Source organism: Rhinoderma darwinii, chromosome 4 (genome assembly GCF_050947455.1).
Source record: "Rhinoderma darwinii isolate aRhiDar2 chromosome 4, aRhiDar2.hap1, whole genome shotgun sequence".
Lineage (NCBI taxonomy): Eukaryota > Metazoa > Chordata > Amphibia > Anura > Rhinodermatidae > Rhinoderma > Rhinoderma darwinii.
The window spans coordinates 321,180,987-321,204,705 of record NC_134690.1 but is presented as its reverse complement, the minus strand read 5'-3'; the positions used below and the strand labels follow the sequence as shown (position 1 = coordinate 321,204,705).

Sequence of the window (23,719 nt, the reverse complement as noted above, 5' to 3'; positions counted from 1 at the left end):
GTTGGACTGTGTTTCTCTGTGTTGTTTGAGCGGTGAAAAACTTTATATACTTTTGTTTTATTTCAAGGTGTTTGGATTTCACCTGATTTTTGCCTACTCCGGCCTGAAAGATATTCTTTGTGGTCATTAGAGCCAGGATTTACCCATATAGTATACAATCGAATTGCATTTGTGACTGTGAATCAAAATACAATGCAATTTTGTCATGAATCCGGGCAAAAAACGCACATTGACCACCAGGTGAAAACCCAGTTTTAAAGAGGCTCTGTTACCGAATTATAAGTGCCCTATCTCTTACATAATGTGATCGGCGCTGTAATGTAGATAACAGTGGATATATTTTGAAAAACTATCAATTTTGAGCAAGTTATGTGCAATTTTAGATTTATGCTAATTTGTTTCTTAATAGACAACTGGGACTTGTAAAGAGAAGTGTATGATGCTGACCAATCCGTGTCATAAACTTCTTTCCTTTCATTTTTAGCAGTACTCGCAACACAGCGTGATCTCGCGGGATCATGCTGTGCAGTCGCATACTCACACATTAACTTTACCGAAGTGTCTTGAGAGTGAATAGACATCGCCTCCAGCCAGTCCCACTCCCAATGCTCCCCACTTTCACACTCCCGACGCTGATTGGTCAGCGTCATACACTTCTCTTTACAACGCCCAGTTGATAGAAAAGTAAAAATACACCCAGTTGTCTATTAAGAAACTAATTAGCATAAATCTAAAATTGTGCATAACTTGCACAAAATGGATCGTTTTTCAAAATAAAAACCACTGTTGTTATCTACATTACAGTGCCGATCACCTAATGTAGGAGATAATAATCTGGTGACAGAGCCTCTTTAACATTTCTACTTTCTCCCCCTCCCCACTCGATAAACTTCTATGCGCAGCTGTAACCTGATCTCTCAGTAAAGCTTCTATAAGTTAATTCTGATTAAGTGAATAGTTAAGAAAATACAGGAAGGAGTCTGATAAGTGGAGAAACAGAGATTTTTCTCGAATATATATTACACAGTTTCTTATAATCACTTGTTCTATTGATTTATGGTAAGTTGTTTTATAATTGGAGGTACCCCTTAAAGGGGTTGGCCGATTTATGCAAAATCTTACATGTGTGGGAAAGGGAAATAAATATACTTACAAATACTTAATTATCACTGTGTAACCACGACCCCTGGTTAGTCTTCTCCCCTTTACAGCACGCCGCTCCCGTCCAGAAATTGGCTGAAGATGGAAGGTAATGTGAGGCACCCGCCCATCAGCAAACTCCATTAGAAACCTCAGTTGAAACGCACTGTAAATGACATAGCTTTCTGGACGCCGAGGACCAGTGCAGATTTAGTAGTCTCGCTACCAAGCTTTCACCTACAGTTACGCAGGTCCTGGATGCATACACAGTGTGTTTCAATGGAGGTTGCTGATGGAAAGGTTGCGTTACATGACCCTCCATCTGAAGCCATTTTATGAATGAGAGCAATGGAAGAAGACTTTGATAAACAGGGGGCTTGATGAAAAAGAAGCACAACACTTCTAATAAGTATATATAAGTAAGTTGCTTATATTTCCTTTTCCCGCACATTTATAAAGATTATACATATAGCTGCCAACCCCTTCATAGAACTCACTTAAGTTATTACCTTTAGGCCGGATTCACACGAGCGTGTGGCTTTTGCGCGCGCAAAAAACGCGGCGCTTTGTGCGCGCAAAAGGTACTTAAAAGATCCGTGTGTCAGCTGCGTATGATGCGTGGCTGCGTCATTATTATGACACTCTGTATGTTTGTAAACAGAAAAGCACGTGGTGCTTTTCTGTTTTCATTCATACTTTTTACTGCTGTTGCCAGAATCACGCGCATCACACGGAAGTGCTTCCGTGTGCTGCGCGTGATTTTCACGCACCCATTGACTTCAATGGGTGCGTGATGCGCGAACAACGCACACATAGCGGACATGTCGTGAGTTTTACGCAGCGGACACACGCTGCGTGAAACTCACGGACAGTCAGCACGGCCCCATAGACTAACATAGGTCCGTGCGAGGCGCGTGACAATCACGCGCGTTGCACGGGCGTATATCACGTTCGTCTAAATAACCCCTTACCGGTCAATAATATGTGGTGCCTATTTTCTAAAATGGCTCTAGGTCTTTCTATGCACATAAGTTGTCAAACTGATTTGATTTGTTTTTATGAGGTTGTAAGTAAAATCCTGGACAGAGGGGCTGCTGTGGATAAAGAGTTCTTGGACTTTTAAAGGAGTTTGACACTGTTCCTCAAAGATACCTAATGGGTAAAATAAGGTTTATTGGTCTAGAAAGCATAGTTTGTAATTGGATTAAAATCTGGCTCATGGACCGTGTCCAGAGAGTTGTTGTAAATGATTACTACTCTGGATGGTCCCCGGTTAAAAGTGGCATACAACAAAATTCAGTGCTCGGACCAGTATTAAACTTATTTGTTCACCATATAAAAGATGGGATTAATAGAACAGTTTCCATTTTTGCAGCTGACACCAAGTCTATGTAAGATGTTTATATTACAAACTGACTTGGACACACTAAAGGCCTTTTTACACTAGCCAATTATCGGGCAAACGAGCGTTCATAGACCGCTCATTCCCGATAATTGCCCTGTGTAAACAGGGCAACAATCAGCTGATGAACGAGCAAACTCTCGTTCATCGGCTGATTGCATAGTTTTAAATGCATAAACTTTTATCATTGTCGGCAGCACATCTCGCTGTGTAAATAGGGAAACGTACAGCCGACATGATAGAAATGTATGGGGATGAGCGATCCGCGTAACAAGCGCTCGTCCGTATACTAGCTCCTTGTGAAAGGAGTACACGAACGCCAATCAATGAGCTGTCTCGTTGATCGGCGCTTGTTTACACGACCCATGTCAGGCCATGTAATACTACTTTGAGTGTTTGGGCATTCACTTGGCACTTAAGATTCATTGTGGATAAATCTGAAGTTGTGCATCTGGATACTAATAATTTGCATGCACTGTATGTCCTAGGGAAAGTAAAACTGGGAGAGTCACATGTAAAGAATCATCTAGTTGTACTTGTATATTATAGACTAAATAACAGCATACAATGTGAATCAGCTGCTTCTAAGGCCAGCAGGATAATATATTTAATTAAAAGAGGCGTGGACTCCAAGGGACAGAGAAATAATCTTAACGCATAAGGCGGGATTCACACGACCGGGTCGTTCCCAAGCCCGAGTGTCGGCCGGTAAAATCTGCTATTTTGCACCGGTCGGTTTGCATAAAGTTATGCATCCGTGCCGGGCCGGGCAGATCCGGACAGTGACATCAGCGGCAGCTCCTGAAGGGGAATCCCCATGTGTTCGGGGATTCCGCTTCAGGAGTTTCCCCTGATATCACTGCCCAGATATGGACAGAGACATCAAGCGCTCTGTCCAGGAGCGGAATCCCCGAAAACACGGGGATTCCGCTCCTTCAAGGAGCTAAAGTGCGGCTAGCACATAGCAGAGCGGGGAGATACCTCCCCGCTCTGCTATAGTGGCGTCGCTACAGTAGTAGCAGCAGCAGCTGCAGCTGCTAGCGCGCCATCGAAGGTGTCGCCGAGCCAGGGTGCTTTTAAAACAAGCAGGAGAAGGGAGCCAGCGCAGCGCTCCCTCCACCTGCTGTACACCCCGGCCCTGCAACACCGTGTACAGCGATGCCATTCGTCAGAATGGCATCAACTCCTCCTCCTCACATGCACTCTGCGCTGTGAGGAGGAGGAGATAGAGCACAAGCTCCGGAAAACCCGGCCATCACTCGGGACACATCCCGGTGATGGCCGTGTATTACCCGGCCCCATAGACTTCTATGGGAGCCGGGCGGCCGGGTACCCGGGCGAAGATAGAGCATGTCCTATATTTTGACGGCCGGATTTCCCGGCCGTCAAAAAATCGGTCGTGTGAATAGCCCCATTAGGGGTCTATTATTCCTAATGCAGCCGGGTGCCGGCCGATTTATGAACGGCCGGCACCCGGCCGGGAAACCCTGCCGTGTGAATGAGGCCTTAGTGCAGCCTCGTCTGGAATATGCAGTATAGTGCTGAGCATCAGTTCCTAGAAAGGACAACCTGGGAGTTGGAAAAGGTACAAATAAGAGCAACTAAACTAATAAGGGAAAAGGAGAATCTTAATTATAAGTAAACTATTTTGCCCTCTTATCCATGAAGCACAAGGGTTTGTTCACACGGATTATTTTCAGACGCTTTTTGAGCCGTAAACGCCCTAAAAAATGGCTGAAAATATGGAAGCTGAACGCCTCCAAACATCTGCTCATTGATTTCAATGGGAAACACTGTGTTTCGTTCCGACTGGGCTTTTTTCACGCGGCCATTTGAAAAAACGGCGCGTAAAAAAAACACCTCAGAAAAAGAAGTGCATGTCACTTCTTAAGCCGTTTTTGGAGCAGTTTTTCAATGGGTCAATAGAAAAACAGCTCTAAAAATGGCTGCAAAAAACGCATCAAAATACGGTTGATGCTTAAAAAACTACTGAAAATCAGAGGCTGTTTTCCCTTGAAAACAGCTCCATATTTCACAGCCGTTTTTTGTTTAGCGTGTGAACATACCCTAATAGGGCTTTCCCATTATATGCATAAAAAAATCTGGGTACATGATCCCCCCCTCACTCTATTGCACGCAAAGGGTGTCACATACATATTTTGAAAACATATAATGGGAAAGCCTTCCTATTCTACATAAAAAAACACTGTAAAAGCCTTTTAAAAAAGTGAAATGTATTTAGTCTGGGGAGGAGTCTAAGGGAGGACATGATTAAAGAGGCTCTGTCACCACATTATAAGTGCCCTATCTCCTACATAAGGAGATGGGCGCTGTAATGTAGGTGACAGTAATGCTTTTTATTTAAAAAAACGATCTTTTTTCACAAAGTTAGGAGCGATTTAAGTTTACGCTAATGAGCTTTCTTAATGCCCAAGTGGGCGTACTTTTACTTTCGACCAAGTGGGCGTTGTACAGAGGAGTGCATGACGCTGACCAATCAGCATCATGCACTCCTCTCCATTAATTTACACTGCACTAGCGATATAGATATATCGCTATGTGCAGCCTCATACACAAGCCCTAACATTACTAGTGTCCTGATAATGAATACACATGAAATCCAGCCTGGACGTCATGTGTACTCAGAATCCTAACACTTCTGACTCTTTTCTGTGAGATTCCAGCAACGGATACGAAATCTCGTTTAGCTCCGAGATCTCGCGAGATTTCGTATCCGTTGCTGGAATCTCACAAAAAAGAGTCAGAAGTGTCAGGATTCTGAGTACACATGACGTCCAGGCTGGATGGTCATGTGTATTCATTATCAGGACACTATAGTAATGTTAGGGCTTGTGTATGTAGCTGCACATAGTGATATATCTATATCGCTAGTGCAGTGTAAATGAATGGAGAGGAGTGCATGATGCCGATTGGTCAGCATCATGCACTCCTCTGTACAACGCCCACTTGGTCGAAAGTAAAAGTACGCCCACTTGGGCATTAAGAAAGCTCATTAGCATAAACTTAAATCGCTCCTAACTTTGTGAAAAAAGATCGTTTTTTTAAATAAAAAGCATTACTGTCACCTACATTACAGCGACCATCTCCTTATGTAGGAGATAGGGCACTTATAATGTGGTGACAGAGTCTCTTTAAAGGGAACCTGTCACCAGAATTTCACCTATTAAACCAGCAATACCTGGTGGTAGTGGGTGAAAAATAATTTCTATATAACCTATAATTGTCTTCTTAGTCGGCTCTGAAGCTTTACTATTCAGATTTTTAGTGTTCCCACACCGTATGCAAATGAGCAGAAGAGTCTCAGATCTTCGTTTGAAGAGAGTCAAATCTTCGTTTGAAAAGAGTCATATCTTCGTTCCTCATGTCTTTCCGAGTTTTTCCCGCCTCCTTACTTTTGATTGACAGCTCCTCGCCTTCCCCCAGCTCACAAGATCCCGTGCTTGTGCATTGATGTCCTCTTCTGGTGCGTGCGCACAAAGGGACACTGGATTATTATGATAAAAGGCGCAAAATGTTTGCAGACCGTTATTTACAGTCGGAGGAGGAGTTTAGGAGCGGGGATAACGGAAATGAACTTTTTACAGCAGCGGCCAGTGAGGGATAAGTAAAGCTCAATAGGTGAAATGCTGGTGACAGGTTCACTTTAAGTATAAGTATAAAAATGTCCTGTACAAAAAATATTGTGAAAAGAATGAGACACTCCCCCCTTCTGGAAACAAAAATGTTTCATCTTCAGAGGCAAAAAGGCTTCTTTACCATTAGAGATATCAATATGTGGAATAGACTACCTCAGGAGATTTTTTATTTTTTTTAACAGGAACAGTTGATGGTTTAGAGAAAGTCTAAAGGCCCTATTACAACGCAGCGAGCTCCGATCAACGAGACATCATTGATCAGCGCTCGTTTACTCCTGTCACACAGAGCTATGGATGGGGACGAGCGGTCGTTAGTCCGATCGCTCGTCCCCATACGTTATTATCAGGTCGGTAGTGTGACTCCACACACCAGGAGATGTGATGCCGACAACGATAATATTTTACTTTTTTAAAACGATACGATCAGCGGATGATCGAGCGTTTGATCGGTCATCTGCTGACAGCTGCCCTGTTTACATGATGTTCTATGAACGCTTGTCTGCCCGATAATCGCCCCGTGTAAAACCCCCTTAAAGAGGCTCTGTCACCACATTATAAGTGCCCTATCTTCTACATAATGTGATCGGCGCTTTAATGTAGATTACAGCAGTGTCTTTTATTTAGAAAAACAATCAATCAATTTTGACCAAGTTATGACTTATTTTAGATTTATGCTAATGACTTTCTTAATGCCCAACTTTGCGTTTTTTAGCTTTTGACCAAGTGGGCGTTGTAAAGAGAAGTAAATGGCGCTGTCCAATCAGCGTCATACACTTCTCCATTCATGTACTCAGCACATAGTGATCTTGCGAGATCACGATGTGCTGTCACTTACTCACACATTAACGTTACTGAAGTGTCTTGAGAGTGAATAGACATAGTTTCCAGCCAGGACGCGAGGTCTATTCACAATCCCGACACTTCGGTAACGTTTATGTGGGACTTAATGACAGTAAGCGTGATCTCGATGTGCTGTGCTGTAAGTCCCACACAAACGTTACCGAAGTGTCGGGATTGTGAACAGACATCGCGTCCTGGCTGCAAGCAATGTCTATTCACGCTCAAGACACTTCAGTAACAGTAAGTGACAGCACATCCTGATCTCGCAAGAGCAATATGTGCTGAGTACATGAATCGAGAGAAGTGTATGACGCTGATTGGTCGGCGTCATACACTTCTTTACAACGCCCACTTGGTCAAAAGCTAAAAAACGCCCAGTTGGGCATTAAGAAAGTCATTAGCATAAATCTAAAATAGGTCATAACTTGGTCAAAATAGATAGTTTTTGTAAATATAAAACACTGCTGTAATCTACATTACAGCGCCGATCACATTATGTAGAAGATAGGACACTTGTAAGCAGTGTATGACGCTAACCAATCAGTGTCATACACTTCTCATTGTTCCAGCCCAGCTTCTTTCACTGCACAATCACGCAGTAACAATGGGCTGGAACAATGAGTAGTGTATGACGCTGATTGGTCAGCGTCATACACTCCTCTGTACAACGCCCAATTGGTAAAAAGTAAAAACACGCCCAGTTGTCTATTAAGAAACTAATTAGCATAAATCTAAAATTGCTCATAACTTTCTCAAAAATTATCGTTTTTCAAAATAAAAACCACTGGTATCTACATTACAGCTCCGATCAGACTATGTAGGAGATAGGGCACTTATAATCTGGTGACAGAGCCTCTTTAAGAAGATTTGTTAGAACAAAATAAGATAAATGCTTATGTAAATGTCTAGAATTCTTGCTTGAATGTGGATCTGGTCTGATCAACACTTGGGATCAGGAAGGAAATTTTTCCTTTTAGAGCAGATTGGCTTATGCTTTGTTTCGTTTTTTGCCTTCCTCTGGATCAATAAGGGGAAACAAAGTTCTAAAATGTACCTCTACCGGTTTCCTTCATGTCCTCTTCTTTCTGATGGACATATACCTATTTTCAACCACATTATATAACCATGTACTTTTGATACCAATAAAGACAGTCTCCGATGACCTCATTACCAATAATCTTTGCTGCATAAAATATTATAGAAAGAAATTACCTGTGCAGTCATGGTCTTTGTATACACACCGGAACATCGACAAGAAACTCTAAAAGTGATGGGTTCACAAGTATTATGTTCAAAAAGTGGCTGTACTGTATCTTCTGAATCTGCAACAGGCAGTTTCTGAGGTAGCAACTGGGTGATGGTATCTATAGGTGTCTGGCCTTGATTGTTTATGTGTGCTTCTTTTTTTACAGTCTCTTTGCATGCTTTTGGCTTAGGCCCAGTTAAATCATTATCCAATTTTCTCTTAAAAACGTTTTCTTGTCTTTGGGAAATTTCTTTCTGCGGTAACTGGTCCTGAAATTTTTCCCATATTTGCAATGTATCCAGCCACACATGAGGTTCTCCGATGACAAATTTTCGCAAAGCAAACAATGCATTCCCTTTAAAATGTAATAGTGAATAAATATTATATTATATTGTATATATACACACACATTTTAAAACAATCATGTTAATCTCTAGGGGAGTAAAGCCATGAGTTCCAGACCTTATGAAAGAGATCAATTGAGACAGCTCTAACAGCCTCTAATTTTTCATATATTGCTATATGATTAACCCAGTCGATGACAGCATTAAGGTTCAGACCAACAGTGCGCCACTTTAAGGCTATATAGATGCGAGCTGCTAGTAGTATAAATTAAGCAAGTTTGAACCTAGGATTGGGCATTTGAGGTGGAGTAGCCCCGAACAGACATATGGGTAGTCGTTTTGGGATTCTAAACGGACATATGTCAGAGATCAGGGAAGAGACATCTGTCCATAAAGCCTGAGGGCAGGACCACCATATGTGGTAAATAGTAGGAGCTGTGGGGTAAATAGCGTGAAGGCGTGCTGGAACTAAATACGCTCTATGTAGGAGTTTCATTGAGGTCTCAACCAAGGAGACCCACCAGCTGCCTTTATTTATTGTGTCACAGCACGGTTTACATTGTGCAGAGGAGAGGCTGGTACCCATGTCCTTCTCCCATTTTAGCATATATGGAAGTTTGATTGAATAGGGAGTATTGGAAGTTTGGTATCAGAAGGGAGAGCATTGAAAACACTATATAACAGACAATAAGTCCACACGAGAGGACGAGTAGATTTTCAGTCTGTCAATGATAGTATAAAACAGCTTATTCTGTGTAAGGACCAGTTGTTAAAGGAAAGAGAAAAGTTGAGCAGCCCTGTAATATTCAGATAAGGGGGGATTAAAAGTGAAAGGGAAATAACTAAATGTCATCAATCGTCTTCTTTTAATGAAGTTATGTGCTGGGTTAGCAGAAAAAAGGAGTCACCGCGGGCGCTGCTGCACTTTAATAGAACCAAAATGCTTGGAAGGTTCAGATCGTTGGTAATAATGTATGGAAGAGTATAAGAATAAATGGAATTTATTGATGATATGACTACGCGTTTCAATGCCGTACTGGCATCTTCATCAGGTCATGAATGAACAAACAAAAGTCACTGTTTAAATAGCCATGTTAATGTTGAAAAAAAACCGCCAATGTGAACGGGGTCAAGGTGTTTAAGTGACGTCATAGTTCAAAGTTCAAAATACAAAGGACCGGATAAACACACAAAAACAGTAAAAGTATGTCATATAATAAAAACAATAAAAATGAATAGAGGAAGAAGAGTATTAAATGTATGAAAAGAGAACATAATGAAACCATGTAATTAAGAAGACTTGAAATGTATGAAAAGGTGTTATGCACTCCAGTAAGCTTCTTAGAAAACCACCAACTGAAGCTAGTTCTTTGCAAACCTGAAGGAAATCGTGGGTTACCAAATATAGAAGTCACTGGTGAGACATATTGGGAACTGAAAGACCACCAGATCTCTTATGCAAATACATTATTTGTGTCGATATCCTGGGGCGTTTTTTGCCTCATATGTACGTAAAAATTTATTTTTGTAGAGCTTGCAAATCCCCATATGGGATAGGAAGGGTTCTGAACAAATAAAAGAGTCTGGGGAGAGAGCGTTACCATTTTAATTGTGTGGATTCTACCCACCCAAGAAAAAGGCAATTTGGCCCAATTAAGGAGGTCAGCCTGAATGACTTTATATATCGGAGGGTAGTTATACTTATATAGTGTGCCAAGGGAAGAGGTCAGGGATATACCCAAGTAAGGAAGAAAGTGTTTATGGTTATGAAAACCAAAATTAAGCTTCAAGAGTTTTTGTAAGGGAGGTGGAATGTTACAAAAAAGGGTCTCTGACTTGGACTGGTTTATGTGGAGACCTGAAACCCCCGGAGAAGGAGTCAAATACTTTCAACAAATTTGGGAGGGAAGTTAAAGGTTTGGTAAGGGTGAGGATCAGATCATCTGCAAAGATACTCAGTTTATGTTCTTGATTCCCAATATGTATACCTTATATATCAGGATTTCCTCAAAGTATAATGGCTAGGGGTTCCATAGCTAATGTGAACATAATGTGGGTAAGAGGGGGCAGCCCTGCCTAGTGCCCCTCCTATTGTGTATAGGATGAAAGTTGGTAGCTTGAAGTTTAAGGTAGGCCTCAGGGTTCGTATAGATAGCCTTTATAGCTTGAAGGAAGGATCCCTTTATTCCCATGTTCTCCAGGACCTTAAAAAGTTGCTGCCAAGCAAGGCTATCGAAAGCCTTTTCAATATCAAGGGCAAGGAGAACCATCTGTGAATTAGCAGTATTGGCTGAATGAATGATGTTAAGGATTTTCCTAACATTGTCTGGGGCTTCCCAATTTGGGATAAAACCCGCCTTTTCTTTATGAACTAGATGAGACAGAAATCTGTTCAATCTTCTAGCGAGAATTGACGTGAATATTTTGGTGTCTATTGAGGACGGAGATCGGCCTGTAGTTACCAGGTATCAAGGGATCCTTTTTAATCCCTTAATGACCAGGCAATTTTGCAAGTTAATGACCAAGGATTATTTTTTGTTTTCTCACGGTCACATTCCAAGAGTAATAACTTTTTTTTTATTCCGTCGACATAGCCGTATAAGGGCTTGTTTCTTGCGGGACGAGTTGTATTTTTCAGCAATTGCACCATTTTTGGATGTATATAATATATCGATTACATTTTATTAACTTTATTTTAAGAGAGAATTGAAAATAATTCCAACTAGGGATGCACGATACATCGAAACTTCAATACTGTTTCGATACCGGGCATCCCCAAACGGTTCGATACCGTTATTTCATGTATTTAGATACTTAGCATGTGTCAGTTTATGTGGCAATAACTCTGGAATGCTTTTACCTATCCAAGCGTTTCGGAGACTGTTTTCTCGTGACATATTGTACTTTATGTTAGCGAAAAAATTTGGTCAATAAATTCAATATCTTTTGTGAAAAACACCAAAATTTAGAGAAAATGTTCAAAAATTTGCCTTTTTCTAAATTCAAATGTATCTGCTTGTAAGACAGATAGTTATACCACACAAAATAGTGACTAGTTAACATTTCCCATATGTCTACTTTATGTTTGCATAATTTTTTGAACATCCTTTTATTTTTCTAGGACGTTACAAGGCTTATAAGTTTAGCAGCAATTTCTCACATTTTCAAGAAAATGTCAAAAGCCTATTTTTTTAGGGAACAGTTCAGATCTGAAGTAGCTTTGAGGGCCTTATATATTAGGAACCCCCACAAATCACCCCATTTTAAAAGCTGCACCCCTTAAAGTATTCAAAACAGCATTTAGAAAGTTTCTTAACCCTTTATGCGTTTCACAGGAATTAAAGCAAAGTGGAAGGGAAATTTGTCAATTTCATTTTCTTTGGAAACATTCAATTTTAATCCATTTTTCCTGTAATACTGAAAGTTTTTACCGGAGAAACACAACTGAATATTTATTGCCCTGATTCTGTAGTTTTTAGAAATATCCCACATGTGGCTCTAGTGTGCTACGGGCCTGAAAGGCCCCAGTAGCAAAGGAGCACCTAGTGGATTTTTCGGCCTTCCTTTTCTTAAATTATATTTCAGGCACCATGTCAGGTTAGAAAAGGTCTTGTGGTGCAAAAACAAAGGAAACCCCACAAAAGTGACTCCATTTGGAAAACCACACCCCTAGAGGAATTCATCTAGGGGTGTAGTGAGCATTTTGACCCCACAGGTATTTCATAGATTTCATTAGAATTGGGCTGTGAAAATTAAAAATTACATTATTTTCCAATAAGATGTACTGTAGCTTTACCTCAGAATTTTTAATTTTTTTAACAAATAAATAAGGAAAAGCACCCAAACATTTGTAAAGGAACTTCTCCAGGGTACGGAAATATCAAACATGTGGTCATAAACTGCTGTTTGGGCAAGCGGCAGGACTCAGAAGGGAAGGCACGCCATTTAGCTTTTGGAGTACAGATTTTGCTGGTTTGATTTCTCGGCACCATGTCGCATTTGTAAAGCTCCTAAGGTACCAGTACAGTGGAAACAACCAAAAAGTGACTCCATTTGGGAAACTACACCCCTAGAGGAATTCATCTAGGGGTGTAATATAGATAAAAGAAATGAAAATGCGCCACTCACCCGTTTGCAAATCTTTTTAACGTTATTGTGTCACCTTGGCGAGGGTAAAAGCATTACAGGGAGGACAGCTAGTTGTAGGTTACAGCCTGTTTCGCGCTGGAGATTGCGCTTCTTCTGACCTAGTACGTCACTGCTGGAGGCGTTCTTTTAAACTGCCAACAGCTGTAGCTTCCATAGTAACGCATGTAGCAACAGTGAACAGCTTCTGGAACACACCCCTTTATGTTAATTTCTTTTCACAAAGCAAGCATCACTTTTACCTTTCAAGGAAAAGGGCTCCATTCACACCTTATTCTGACCTGAAGGCCGCAAAGAAGCAAAACTTCCATCACGGACACATCAGACAACGATAGGTGAGTACGATTTTAAGAAAATATATACATATATATGTAGATGAATTAGAATGGAAACTTTTGATGAATTGTCGGGGGATGGAGCAAAGAACTGTATTCAATTAAATACACTATAAATAAATAGTTTTATCCTTACATAGCCATTTTTGTTTGTACACCATAATGGATATGATATAGGAAGCCGTTCATTGTTCCTTTACAGAAAGCATAGTTACACTGTTGTACACATAAGTGAGGATAAAAAGCAACACATACATCATATGTGTGGCAAATTAAAAACAAAAACTATAAGCACAAATATAAAGATTGTTATAGAAAGACTGCCATGTCATTTTTATCATTTAGGCCGGCAGGTCCCATTGCATTGGTACGGATAATCCATCCTGATTCTTTTCTCAATAATATCCTGTGTCTATCCCCCCCCATTTTCAGGAATTGGGACATGTTCAATACCTGCGAACCTCAATAGATTAGAGTCTCCACCATGGGCTTTATTCATATAAATAAATAATATAGTGAATAAATAAATAAGTGAATGTGCGCTGTGATACAGCCTGGACATTCGCCAGATATAAAAAATCCTAATTTCCCAGCCAGAAGGCCGGGAAAATAAAGGTGTGTGCTCAAATAGCATGAAAGACAAGGGCGTGCAATTGTGCCATTACTCAGTGGGTTCCCGCCCCCAGTGAGTTCAGGCACCCCAGGGTCACCACTCCTGAGGCACTTAGCAACTCGGACTTTCCAGCTATCCGACCGATCGCTTCAACCATGTGGTTCTCTGCCCCTCTCTATGGCGTTCTGTCATCCCACTACGATGGTGACCAATCCACCGGCAGGGATGATTACTAACCTCAGATAAGGACTCTACTACACATGATCTAAGTCAAAGGCCGAGGAGCAAGAACCTGGCAAAAAAGTCCCAATCTCACCTTAGTGATCATGGTATCTCCTCTGTCAGGTAGAAATTAACAACACATATTGTAGTATCATGTAGGAGACCGATTAAGATCACATATCTTCCTTGGGATTCAATTTTGGTGTCAGTGACCTGAAAGGGGAAGGAGTTCTTGATTAGAGTGGCAACTCCCTGAGACTTAGAAGGGAAGGTAGAAGAATAAAAGGTGGTATAACGGGGATGGAAATATTTGGGGTGGGATGTGGGTGTAAAGTGGGACTCTTTTAGACAGATAATATCGGGGATATGTTTAGGGTATAAAAGGAATGCTTTCCTTCTCTTCTGCATATAATTAAATACCCATACATTATGACTCAATACCCTAAACATAATGTAGTAATGAGGGCTATAAAGATAGGGTTATGACCCCCTAGTACATGACGATATACACAGTAGAATAATGTTATACAATAGGTAATGAGCAAGTGACCATAAAATTGCATATAAAGGCCCAAATGGGAAAAGGAGATCATAATAAACAAATAACAGATAACAATCGTCCATAGAATCTTCTGGAGATCATGTGAGCAGATAGTGCACCCCCCTGAGGGGAAACAGGTCTGCCACAATATGCCTCAAAAATGGGAGGAGCACAGTAACTGGCAGCAGTAAGCCTGGAAAAAACAAAACGCTTTTGGATATGTCATAAATGTCAGATAGATATGGGTCCCACCTCTGGGACCTGCACCTATCTTCAGAATGGGGCCCCCTAAACCCCGTTCAGCCGCTGTGTGTTGCGGCTAAATTAGGTGTTTTCTAACCATGAAAAACGTTATATGGTCGTGAGTTACGTAAACAGCGCAACTCGTGGAGCTACGCTGTTTACCTAAGTCTCATAGAACTTAATGGTAGTTATTGAAACAGCATAGCTCGCATGCTACGCTACTTCTGTAACTGATATTCACTACTATTGGAGTTACGGGAACAGCGTAACTCAGCAACTTACGCTGTTTACGTAACTCACGACCATATAACGTTTTTCATGGTTGGAAAACACCTCATTTAGCCGCAACACACAGGGGTTTAGGGGGACCCGTTCTGGAGGACTGTGTCCATACGAAATAGCGTGGTACAAGTTTGACGAAGAAGGGTCTGGAATAGGGTGGTAAGAACCGATTCCAGATCCACAATAGTCTTCGGTAAGCCCCTAATCCTTAAGTCTCCCCTTCTTGATCTATTTTCTAGATCCTCTAATTTAAGTTCTAGTGCTTCGATCTGAGCGTGACAATTTATATCCTGGCGGTCTGTATCTGGGGCGTCCGCCATATCATCTGCTCTAGCCTCCATGTAGGAGACTCTTTGTCCCACATTGTGTATTTGGTAGAGAATTCTGCAATGGCCTGTAATAGTTCAGTCCGAAATAGTTGCGCAATGTTTCAGGAATAGTTCATCGTTCTCTGGGAGAACAGCCGCGGCTGGTGGTGATAGAGGCGGGGATGAACTCGCCAAGGAAGGTGTTTTACTGAGAGCTGTGGCGGCCTGGTCAGCCATGAAGGAGTACCGCATGGCTCGGAAGATCTCCGGTATTGTTTGGGAAGGGGCTGGAGTTGCCGGTCCCTTGGCCTTGGTTGTGTTCGTCGTCCGGGTCATAGTGTGCCTTAGTGGACGTTTTTAGTTGTGGTGAAGCTGTAAAAAACAGCGCTGAGACGGCTTTTTCAGTGCTGTCGTTGCGAAGCTCACATCAGGTGCGTCCTGCTGTCTGAGCCTCGCGCATGCGTCTCCTAATTGTCTTTTTAGACGAATTTGAGCAATACAAAAAAAATTAGTTGCACAGGTTGACATATCCTTTAACACACCCTGTTGACAATTTATACATACATTTCCAGGAGGAATAACAGAAATCTGCATTTAGCCAATTCTAAGTAAAGGTGTTCAATGGGGGTTACTGTATGGGGGTACTAAAACAGATATAATATGTCAGAAGAGCTCACAGATCCTCTATAAACTCAATGAATATTCACTTGTATTGATGTCAAGAATACTAAAGGGGTTTTCCAAGACTGTAAAATTGATGACCTATCCTCAGTCTCTACCAAGCCCCACATCCCCTGGTAATGCAGCTCACAGTAGAGCTGCAGTATTAGGTACAGCCACAACAGTATGTATGACACAGTTTTTTGTTTTTTTGAAGGCTCGAGTTGTGCTCTCTATCACCCAAAGTGCAAAAAAAGTGCACAAAGTATGCGGTCTATCTCGGTCAGCCCTTCTCCTAAGGGCTGATTCAGACGTGCGTGGCATTTTTGCGCACGCAAAACACGCTGTGTTTTGCCTGCGCAAAAGCCACTTACCTGCTCCGTGAGGCAGCATCATATAATGCGCGGCTGCGTGGTTTTCGTGCAGCCACCATCATTATGACACGCCATTCGGATGTTTGTAAACAGAAAAGCACGTGGTGCTTTTCTGTTTTCATTCATCCATTTGACAGCTGGTGCGCGAAACAGGCAGTTCGCACGGAAGTGCTTCCGTGCGACCTGCGTGGTTTTCACGCACCCATTGACTTCAATGTGTGCGTGATGCGCAAAATACGTCGAGATATTGACCATGTTGCGCTTTTTGCGCAGCGGACAAACTCTGCGCAAAAAGCACGGACTGTCTGTACTGCCCCATAGACTTGTATTGGTCTGTGCGTGGTGCGTGAAAACCACGCGGCCCGCACGGACGCAATACACGTTCGTGTGAATCCAGCCTAAAAGAGAGGCTCCGCATAACCATCCCCCGACCCTTCCAACCACTGGCCAAAAGGATCGATGGTCCCCCCTTGCCAAAGCTCAGGAAGACCCAACAACACTCCTAGGCCTCTACCTGGGTTGCCACCCCAGTGTCCACCAAGGAGCTTGTATCAGGTTTGCACCCCCCTCAGAAGAGGAAGGCCAGGGTTGCAGGGGAAGTCGGAACCATTATGGCCACACGTCTTCCCCCTAGACATCGGGAGGGTCCCAAAAGGGTACCGCATCCCACAAACGTGACATACACAATTAAATAAGTGAATGTGTGCTGTGATACATCCCAGACATTCGCCAGATATTTAAAAAAAATCCTAATTTCCCAGCCAGAGGGCTAGGAAAATAAAATTGCGTGCTTAAAAGAGTGAAAGACAGTTGCGTGCAAATGTGCCATCACTCAGTGGGATTCCACCCCCAGTGAGTTCAAGCACCCCAAGGTCACCACTCCTGGGGCACTTAGCAACTCTGGCTTTCAAAATATCCGACCCTTGGCTTCAACCTTGTGGTTCTCTGCTCCTCTCCTCGGCCTTCTATCATCCCTCTACGATGGCCCCCTACCACGGGCAGGGGATGATTACTAACCTCCGATAAGCGCAGCTACTGCACTCGATCTTAGCCAAAAAGTCGAGAAGCAAGAAGCTGGCCGGAAAGTTCCACTCTCACCTTAGTGATCATGTTATCTCCCCTGCCAGGTAAGTATGTATGACACTGTGCCAGAGTAACCAATAAAGGAGTCACGACGCTCGCTGGAGCAACAAAGCCCCCTTTATTTAGCTGACCGGCACGGGTATCAGACCCAATTGATCAAATATAGGCCATCAATATTACAGTCTCGGAAAAACCCCTTAACATATTGGAACCTTAGTTGTGCAATAAATAGTACCCAGTAATTAAAACTCACCTTTAGATTCAGTCAGAGGAGGCCCTTTATGAAGAAGCAAAAATATTCTCTCAGCAGACTTAACTTTTCTTAATGAGCACAAGTCAAGATTTCCTTTGAAAAACACTTTTCCTGGCATAGTATCAATCTAGAGAATGAAATCAACAGTTATGTCTAAACAGATTATTGTAAAGAGAAATGCCATACATTCTATGTAAAACTCTAGTGTATTTTAAAAATATAACAATCCAAGCTTCCTCCACTGACAGATCAGTTTTTAAAGGGGTTTTCTCATCAGAAACATTTATGACACATCCACAGGATGTCATAAATGTCAAATAGGTGCGGGTCTCAGAGTTGGGTTCTCTAGAACGGTGCAACCTAAACCCCGTTCTACTGCAGTGTTGTGAATGAGGCGTGTGATTTCCGACCATGAATTATGGAAACAGTGTAGCTGAGCTATGCTGTCTCCGTAACTCCCATAGTAGTAAATGTCAGTTGCGGAAGAAGCGTAACATGCGAGCTACGCTTTTTCCGTAACTATAAAACCGGAAACCTGCCGGAATGGTGACAAACGGAAACCATTAGCAATGTTTCCATCACCATTGATATCAATGGTGATACAAATGGAAGCTAAGGTTTCCATTTGACTTTCCGTTGAGGGGCTTCACCCGACGGAAACCTCCAACGGAACCCCTGAACGGAAAGCCAACGCTGATGTGAACCGGCCCTAACTCCATACAATTTTACAGCCCAATTCATCCCACCGCCCTCAGAGACCTATCACCTAACTAAGCTTTTTCATTTAAATATTCTCTCCATGTCAGATGGCTCACATAGACCTACAGGGCTACAACATTTCAGAGTGTGTGCCTATCCGATCCTTTTGTTAAGGTTACTATTTCCATGGTATATTAGTGAGTTAAACTTGATCCTAATGTCAGACATCTCAGGGAAGGACATTATAAAATGTGGGGGAAAAAACTGCATGTGTTTAAGATAAGAAACCAACTTTTCTACATTTTGCATTCAGGGAGTGAATAAACAATATAAAACAATTCAAGGCAAAGGTCTCTAAACCATGCCCTGATTATTGTCCTTAGGTGGGCATTTTGCAGAATATTAACCCATAATGACATACATATTAGTCCTTCTCAATGAATTAGAATATCATCAAAAAGTTTTATTGAATTTATTACATTTATTTCAGTAATTCAATTCAAAAGGTGAAACTCATATTATATAGATTCATTACACACAGAGTGATCTATTTCCAGCATTTTTTTATTTTAATGTTGATGATTATGGCTAACAGTTAATGAAAACCCAAAACTTAAGTCTCTCAGAAAATGTGAATATTGGGTAAAAGTTCAAGATTGTAGACTCATGGTGTCACACTCATCATCACAAAACACCTGCAAAGGTTTCCTAAGCCTTTAAATGGTCCAACAGTCTGGTTCAGTAGGCTACACAATCATGGGGAAGACTGCTGACTTGACAGTTGTCCAGAAGTCAGTCATGGGCACCCTTCACAAGGAGGGTAAGCCACAAAAGGACATTGCTAAAGAAGCTGGCTGTTCACAGAGTGCTGTATCCAAGCATATTCATGGAAAGTTGCGAGGGAAAAAGGAAAAACTGTGGTAGAAAAAGGTGCACAAGCAACAGGGATAACCGCAGCCTTGAAAGGATTGTCAAGAAAAGGCCATTGAAGAAACTGTGGGAAATTCACAAGGAGTGGACTGCGGCTGGAGTCAGTGCTTCAAGAGCCACCACACACAGACGTATACAGGACATGGGCTACAACTGTCGCATTCCTTGAGACAATGTCAGAAGCGTCTTACCTGGCCTAAGGAGAAAAAGGACTGGTCTGTTGCTAAGTGGTCCTATTTTCAGATGAAAGTAAATTTTGAATTTCACTTGGAAATCAAGTTGCCAGAGTCTGGACGAAGAGTGGAGGGGCACTCAATCCAAGTTGTTTGCAGTCCAGTGTGAAGTTTCCAGTCATTGATGGTTTGGGGAGCCATGTCATCTGCTGGTGTTGGTCCACTGTGTTATATGAAATCCAGAGTCAACGCAGCCGTCTACCAGGAAATTTTAGAGCACTTCATGCATCCCTCTGCTGACATGCTTTATGGAAATGCTGATATTATTTTCCATCAGGACTTGGCACCTGCCCACACTGCCAAAAGGACCAATTCCTGGTTTAATAACCACAGTATCACTGTGCTTGATTGGCCAGCAAACTCACCCTACCTAAACTCCATAGAGAATCTATGGGGTATTGTCAAGCGGAAGATGAGATACACCAAACACAACAATGCAGACGAGCTGAAGGCCACTATAAAAGCAACCTGGGCTTCCATAACACCTCAGCAGTGCCACAGGCTGATCGCCTTCAGGCTAAGCCGCAGTGATGCAGTAATTAATGTAAAAGAAACCCCGACCAACTATTGAGTGCATATACTGTACATACTTTTCAGTAGGCCAACATTTCAGTATTAAAAATCATTTTTGAAATTGGGCTTATTAATTTTTTGAGAGCCAAAATTTTGGGTTTTCATTAACTGTTAGCCATACATAATCATCAACATTAAAAGAAAAAAATGCTGGAAATAGATCACTCTGTATGTATTGAATCTATATAATATATGAGTTTCACTTTTTGAATTGAATATATGTGGTGGCAGGGTAGGAAGTAGTATGAAGCAGGCTCCATATGCTGCGGGTGTCACCTGGCATGTTTAAGTCTCCTAGTGTGACAAAAAAAATAAATTGTAAAAGTAAACGTAATAAAGTATTGGACAATGCAGAAAAAATGTTAAAGTTAAAAAAAAAAATGTCACATTTTGTATTACACATTATTGGAATTGCCCTGTATGTAATGATCCAAACGATTAAAATATCATGTTATTTATCCCGTACAGTGAACGCTGTATAAAAGTAAATAAGTTGCCAGAATTACTTATTTTTGGGACACCTCACTTTCCAAAAATAAAACGGAATAAAAAGTGATCAAAAAGTCCCCCAAAATGGTAGCAATAGAAAACTACAGCTTGCCCCGAATAAAAAAAAAGTTATAGCTCTGAGAAGAAAAAAGTAATCAAAAAGTTGCATGTAACCCAAAGGGCTCTCATGATTATTGATTTTTTTTAAAAAGTATTTCCAGAGGTTAAAAATTGTTCCGTACAATTATTATAGCAATATATGGTAACAAGTTAATTATATAAAGAAAATAAATTTTAATTTATTAAAATAATCGTATATATATCTTCGAAAGTTTGTTTGAAGCCCGATTTTTCGTTGGTTTAAAATCAGGGAATTAGCTATTTTTGATTGGACAGAGGATCAGTTACCCGTAGCAACCAATCAGAGATCAGCTTTTATTTCTCAACTTGCATTGGAAAGATGAAAGCCGTGATCTGATTGGATGTTGTGGGTAACTGCCTCATGTCCGCTGGGGTTTCTGTACAGGAGGAGGCCGGTTTTCTGACAGGATTGAGGCTGTGGCAGACATGACAGGTGTTTCCAGTCAGCGGCACAGGTGCAGACTTCCTCTCATTACCGCACAGAACCCTGTCAGGAGCTGCAGCCATAGCACAGGCCTCTCTTCCCTGCGGAAAACGCACTACTGGTTGTACAGTGAGAGACATTACTGACCAGTATAAATAACGGATAGGAATCTACTGTGAGGGTATGTTCACACGATAGCAGGCATTTACGGCTGAAATGACAGACTGTTTTCAGAAGAAAACAGCTGCGTCGTTTCAGCCGTAAATGCTCTTCCTCGTTATATACGAGGCGTCTGTGACGCTCGTATATCTTGAGCTGCTCTTCATTGAGTTCAATGAAGAACGGCTCAAATAACGTTGCAAAGAAGTGCCCTGCACTCCTTTGCCGAGGCAGTCAATTTACGCGTCGTCGTTTGACAGCTGTCAAACGACGACGCGTAAATTACAGGTCGTCTGCACAGTACGTCGGCAAACCCATTCAAATAAATGGGCAGATGTTTGCCGACGTATTTTAGCCCTATTTTCAGGCGTAAAACGAGGCATAATACGCCTCGTTTACGCCTGAAAATAGGTCGTGTGAACCCAGCCTGACAGGGATGTGGTGTCAACTCTCTGCGTTTTATGGGCGATGTTTCTGTGTTGTATGGGTGAGAACGGAGTCTGTCTTTATGGAGGGGGGGAGGGTGTTACTGTGACTGTCTTTATATGGGGGGGTCACTGTGACTGTCTTTATATGGGGGGGGTCACTGTGATTGTCTTTATATGGGGGGCACTGCGACTGTCTATATGGGGGTCACTGCGACTGTCTATATGGGGGTCACTGCGACTGTCTATATGGGGGTCACTGCGACTGTCTATATGGGGGTCACTGCGACTGTCTATATGGGGGTCACTGCGACTGTCTATATGGGGGTCACTGCGACTGTCTATATGGGGGTCACTGCGACTGTCTATATGGGGGTCACTGCGACTGTCTATATGGGGGTCACTGCGACTGTCTATATGGGGGTCACTGCGACTGTCTATATGGGGGTCACTGCGACTGTCTATATGGGGGTCACTGCGACTGTCTATATGGGGGTCACTGCGACTGTCTATATGGGGGTCACTGCGACTGTCTATATGGGGGTCACTGCGACTGTCTATATGGGGGTCACTGCGACTGTCTATATGGGGGTCACTGTGACTGTCTATATGGGGGTCACTGTGACTGTCTATATGGGGGTCACTGTGACTGTCAATATGGGGGTCACTGTGACTGTCTATATGGGGGTCACTGTGACTGTCTATATATGGGGCGTCACTGTGACTGTCTATATATGGGGCGTCACTGTGACTGTCTATATATGGGGCGTCACTGTGACTGTCTATATATGGGGCGTCACTGTGACTGTCTATATATGGGGCGTCACTGTGACTCTTTATATGGGGGGGTTTTAATTGTACAAATTAAAAATTGGAAAGCAATGGATTAGAAACATGCAGTCCTAAATCAACACAATATACGGCCTGGTTTACACGAGCGTGTGCGTTTTGCGCACGCAAAACGCACTTAACAGCTCCGTATGTCATCAGCGTATGATGCGCAGCTGCGAGATTTTCGCGCAGCTGCCATCATTATGACACTCCGTTTGGATGTTTGTAAACAGAAAAGCACGTGGTGCTTTTCTGTTTACATTCAGAGTTTGAAAGCTGTTGCGCGAATCACGCTGTTCTTATTTACACTCTCTAGCAATTAAATTCATATAGAGAGGTAGCAATTAAATTCATACTGAGAGGTATTTAAATAGTGAGCCTTTATTCTATCTATACCGTAAGTCAACCTCCTGAGCAATGCCGGGTATAAAAGCTAGTTTGTTAACCCTTTCAAGACCGAGCTCATTTTGGCCTTCAGGACCAGCCCCATTTTTTCAAATCTGACATGTGTTACTTTATGTGGTAATAACTCCGGAATGCTTTTGCCTATCCAAGCGATTCTGAGATTGTTTTCTCGTGACATATTGTACTTTATATTAGTGGAAAAATGTGGTCAATAAATTCATTGCTTATTTGTGAAAAACACAAAAATTTAGAGAAAATTTGCAAAAATTATGATTTTTCGAATTTTAAATGTATCTGCTTCTAAAACAGATAGTAATACCACACAAAATAGTTACTATTTCACATATTCCATATGTCTACTTTATATTTGCATAGTTTTTTGAACATTATTTTTTTTTTCTAGGACGTTACAAGGTTTAGAACTTTACCAGCAATTTCTCACATTTTCAAGAAAATTTCAAAAGGCGATTTTTACAGGGACCAGTTCAGTTCTAAAGCGGCTTTGAGGGCCTTATATACTAGATAGACCCCATAAATCACCCCATATTAAAAACTGAAAGTATTCAAAACAGCATTCAGAAAGTTTCTTAACCCTTTAGGCGTTTCACAGGACTTAAAGCAATGTAGAGGGGAAATTGACAAATTTTATTTTTTTTGCTGCAATTCATTTGTAATACATTTTTTTCTGTAACACAGAAGGTTTTACCAGAGAAACGCAACAC

General features: G+C 41.8%; 1 protein-coding gene and 1 long non-coding RNA gene across 3 annotated transcripts in view; one reads left to right on the top strand and one right to left on the bottom strand.

Annotated features, from left to right (window-relative positions):
* THUMPD2 (THUMP domain 2 tRNA and snRNA guanosine methyltransferase) overlaps positions 1-23,719 on the bottom strand; it is a 102,439-nt gene that overhangs the window by 64,663 nt on the left and 14,057 nt on the right. For both annotated transcript variants that reach the window (XM_075864420.1, XM_075864421.1), the window contains exons 2-3: positions 17,689-17,815; positions 8,251-8,639 (exon numbers count right to left, since the gene is read on the bottom strand). In XM_075864420.1, coding sequence (XP_075720535.1) covers positions 8,251-8,639; positions 17,689-17,815 — 516 coding nt within the window. The remainder of the gene's footprint in view (positions 1-8,250; positions 8,640-17,688; positions 17,816-23,719) is intronic.
* Positions 21,125-23,719, top strand: part of LOC142761228 (uncharacterized) — a 36,628-nt gene continuing 34,033 nt past the window's right edge. The window contains exon 1 of the long non-coding RNA XR_012883566.1: positions 21,125-21,208. This is a non-coding gene — a long non-coding RNA (uncharacterized LOC142761228). The remainder of the gene's footprint in view (positions 21,209-23,719) is intronic.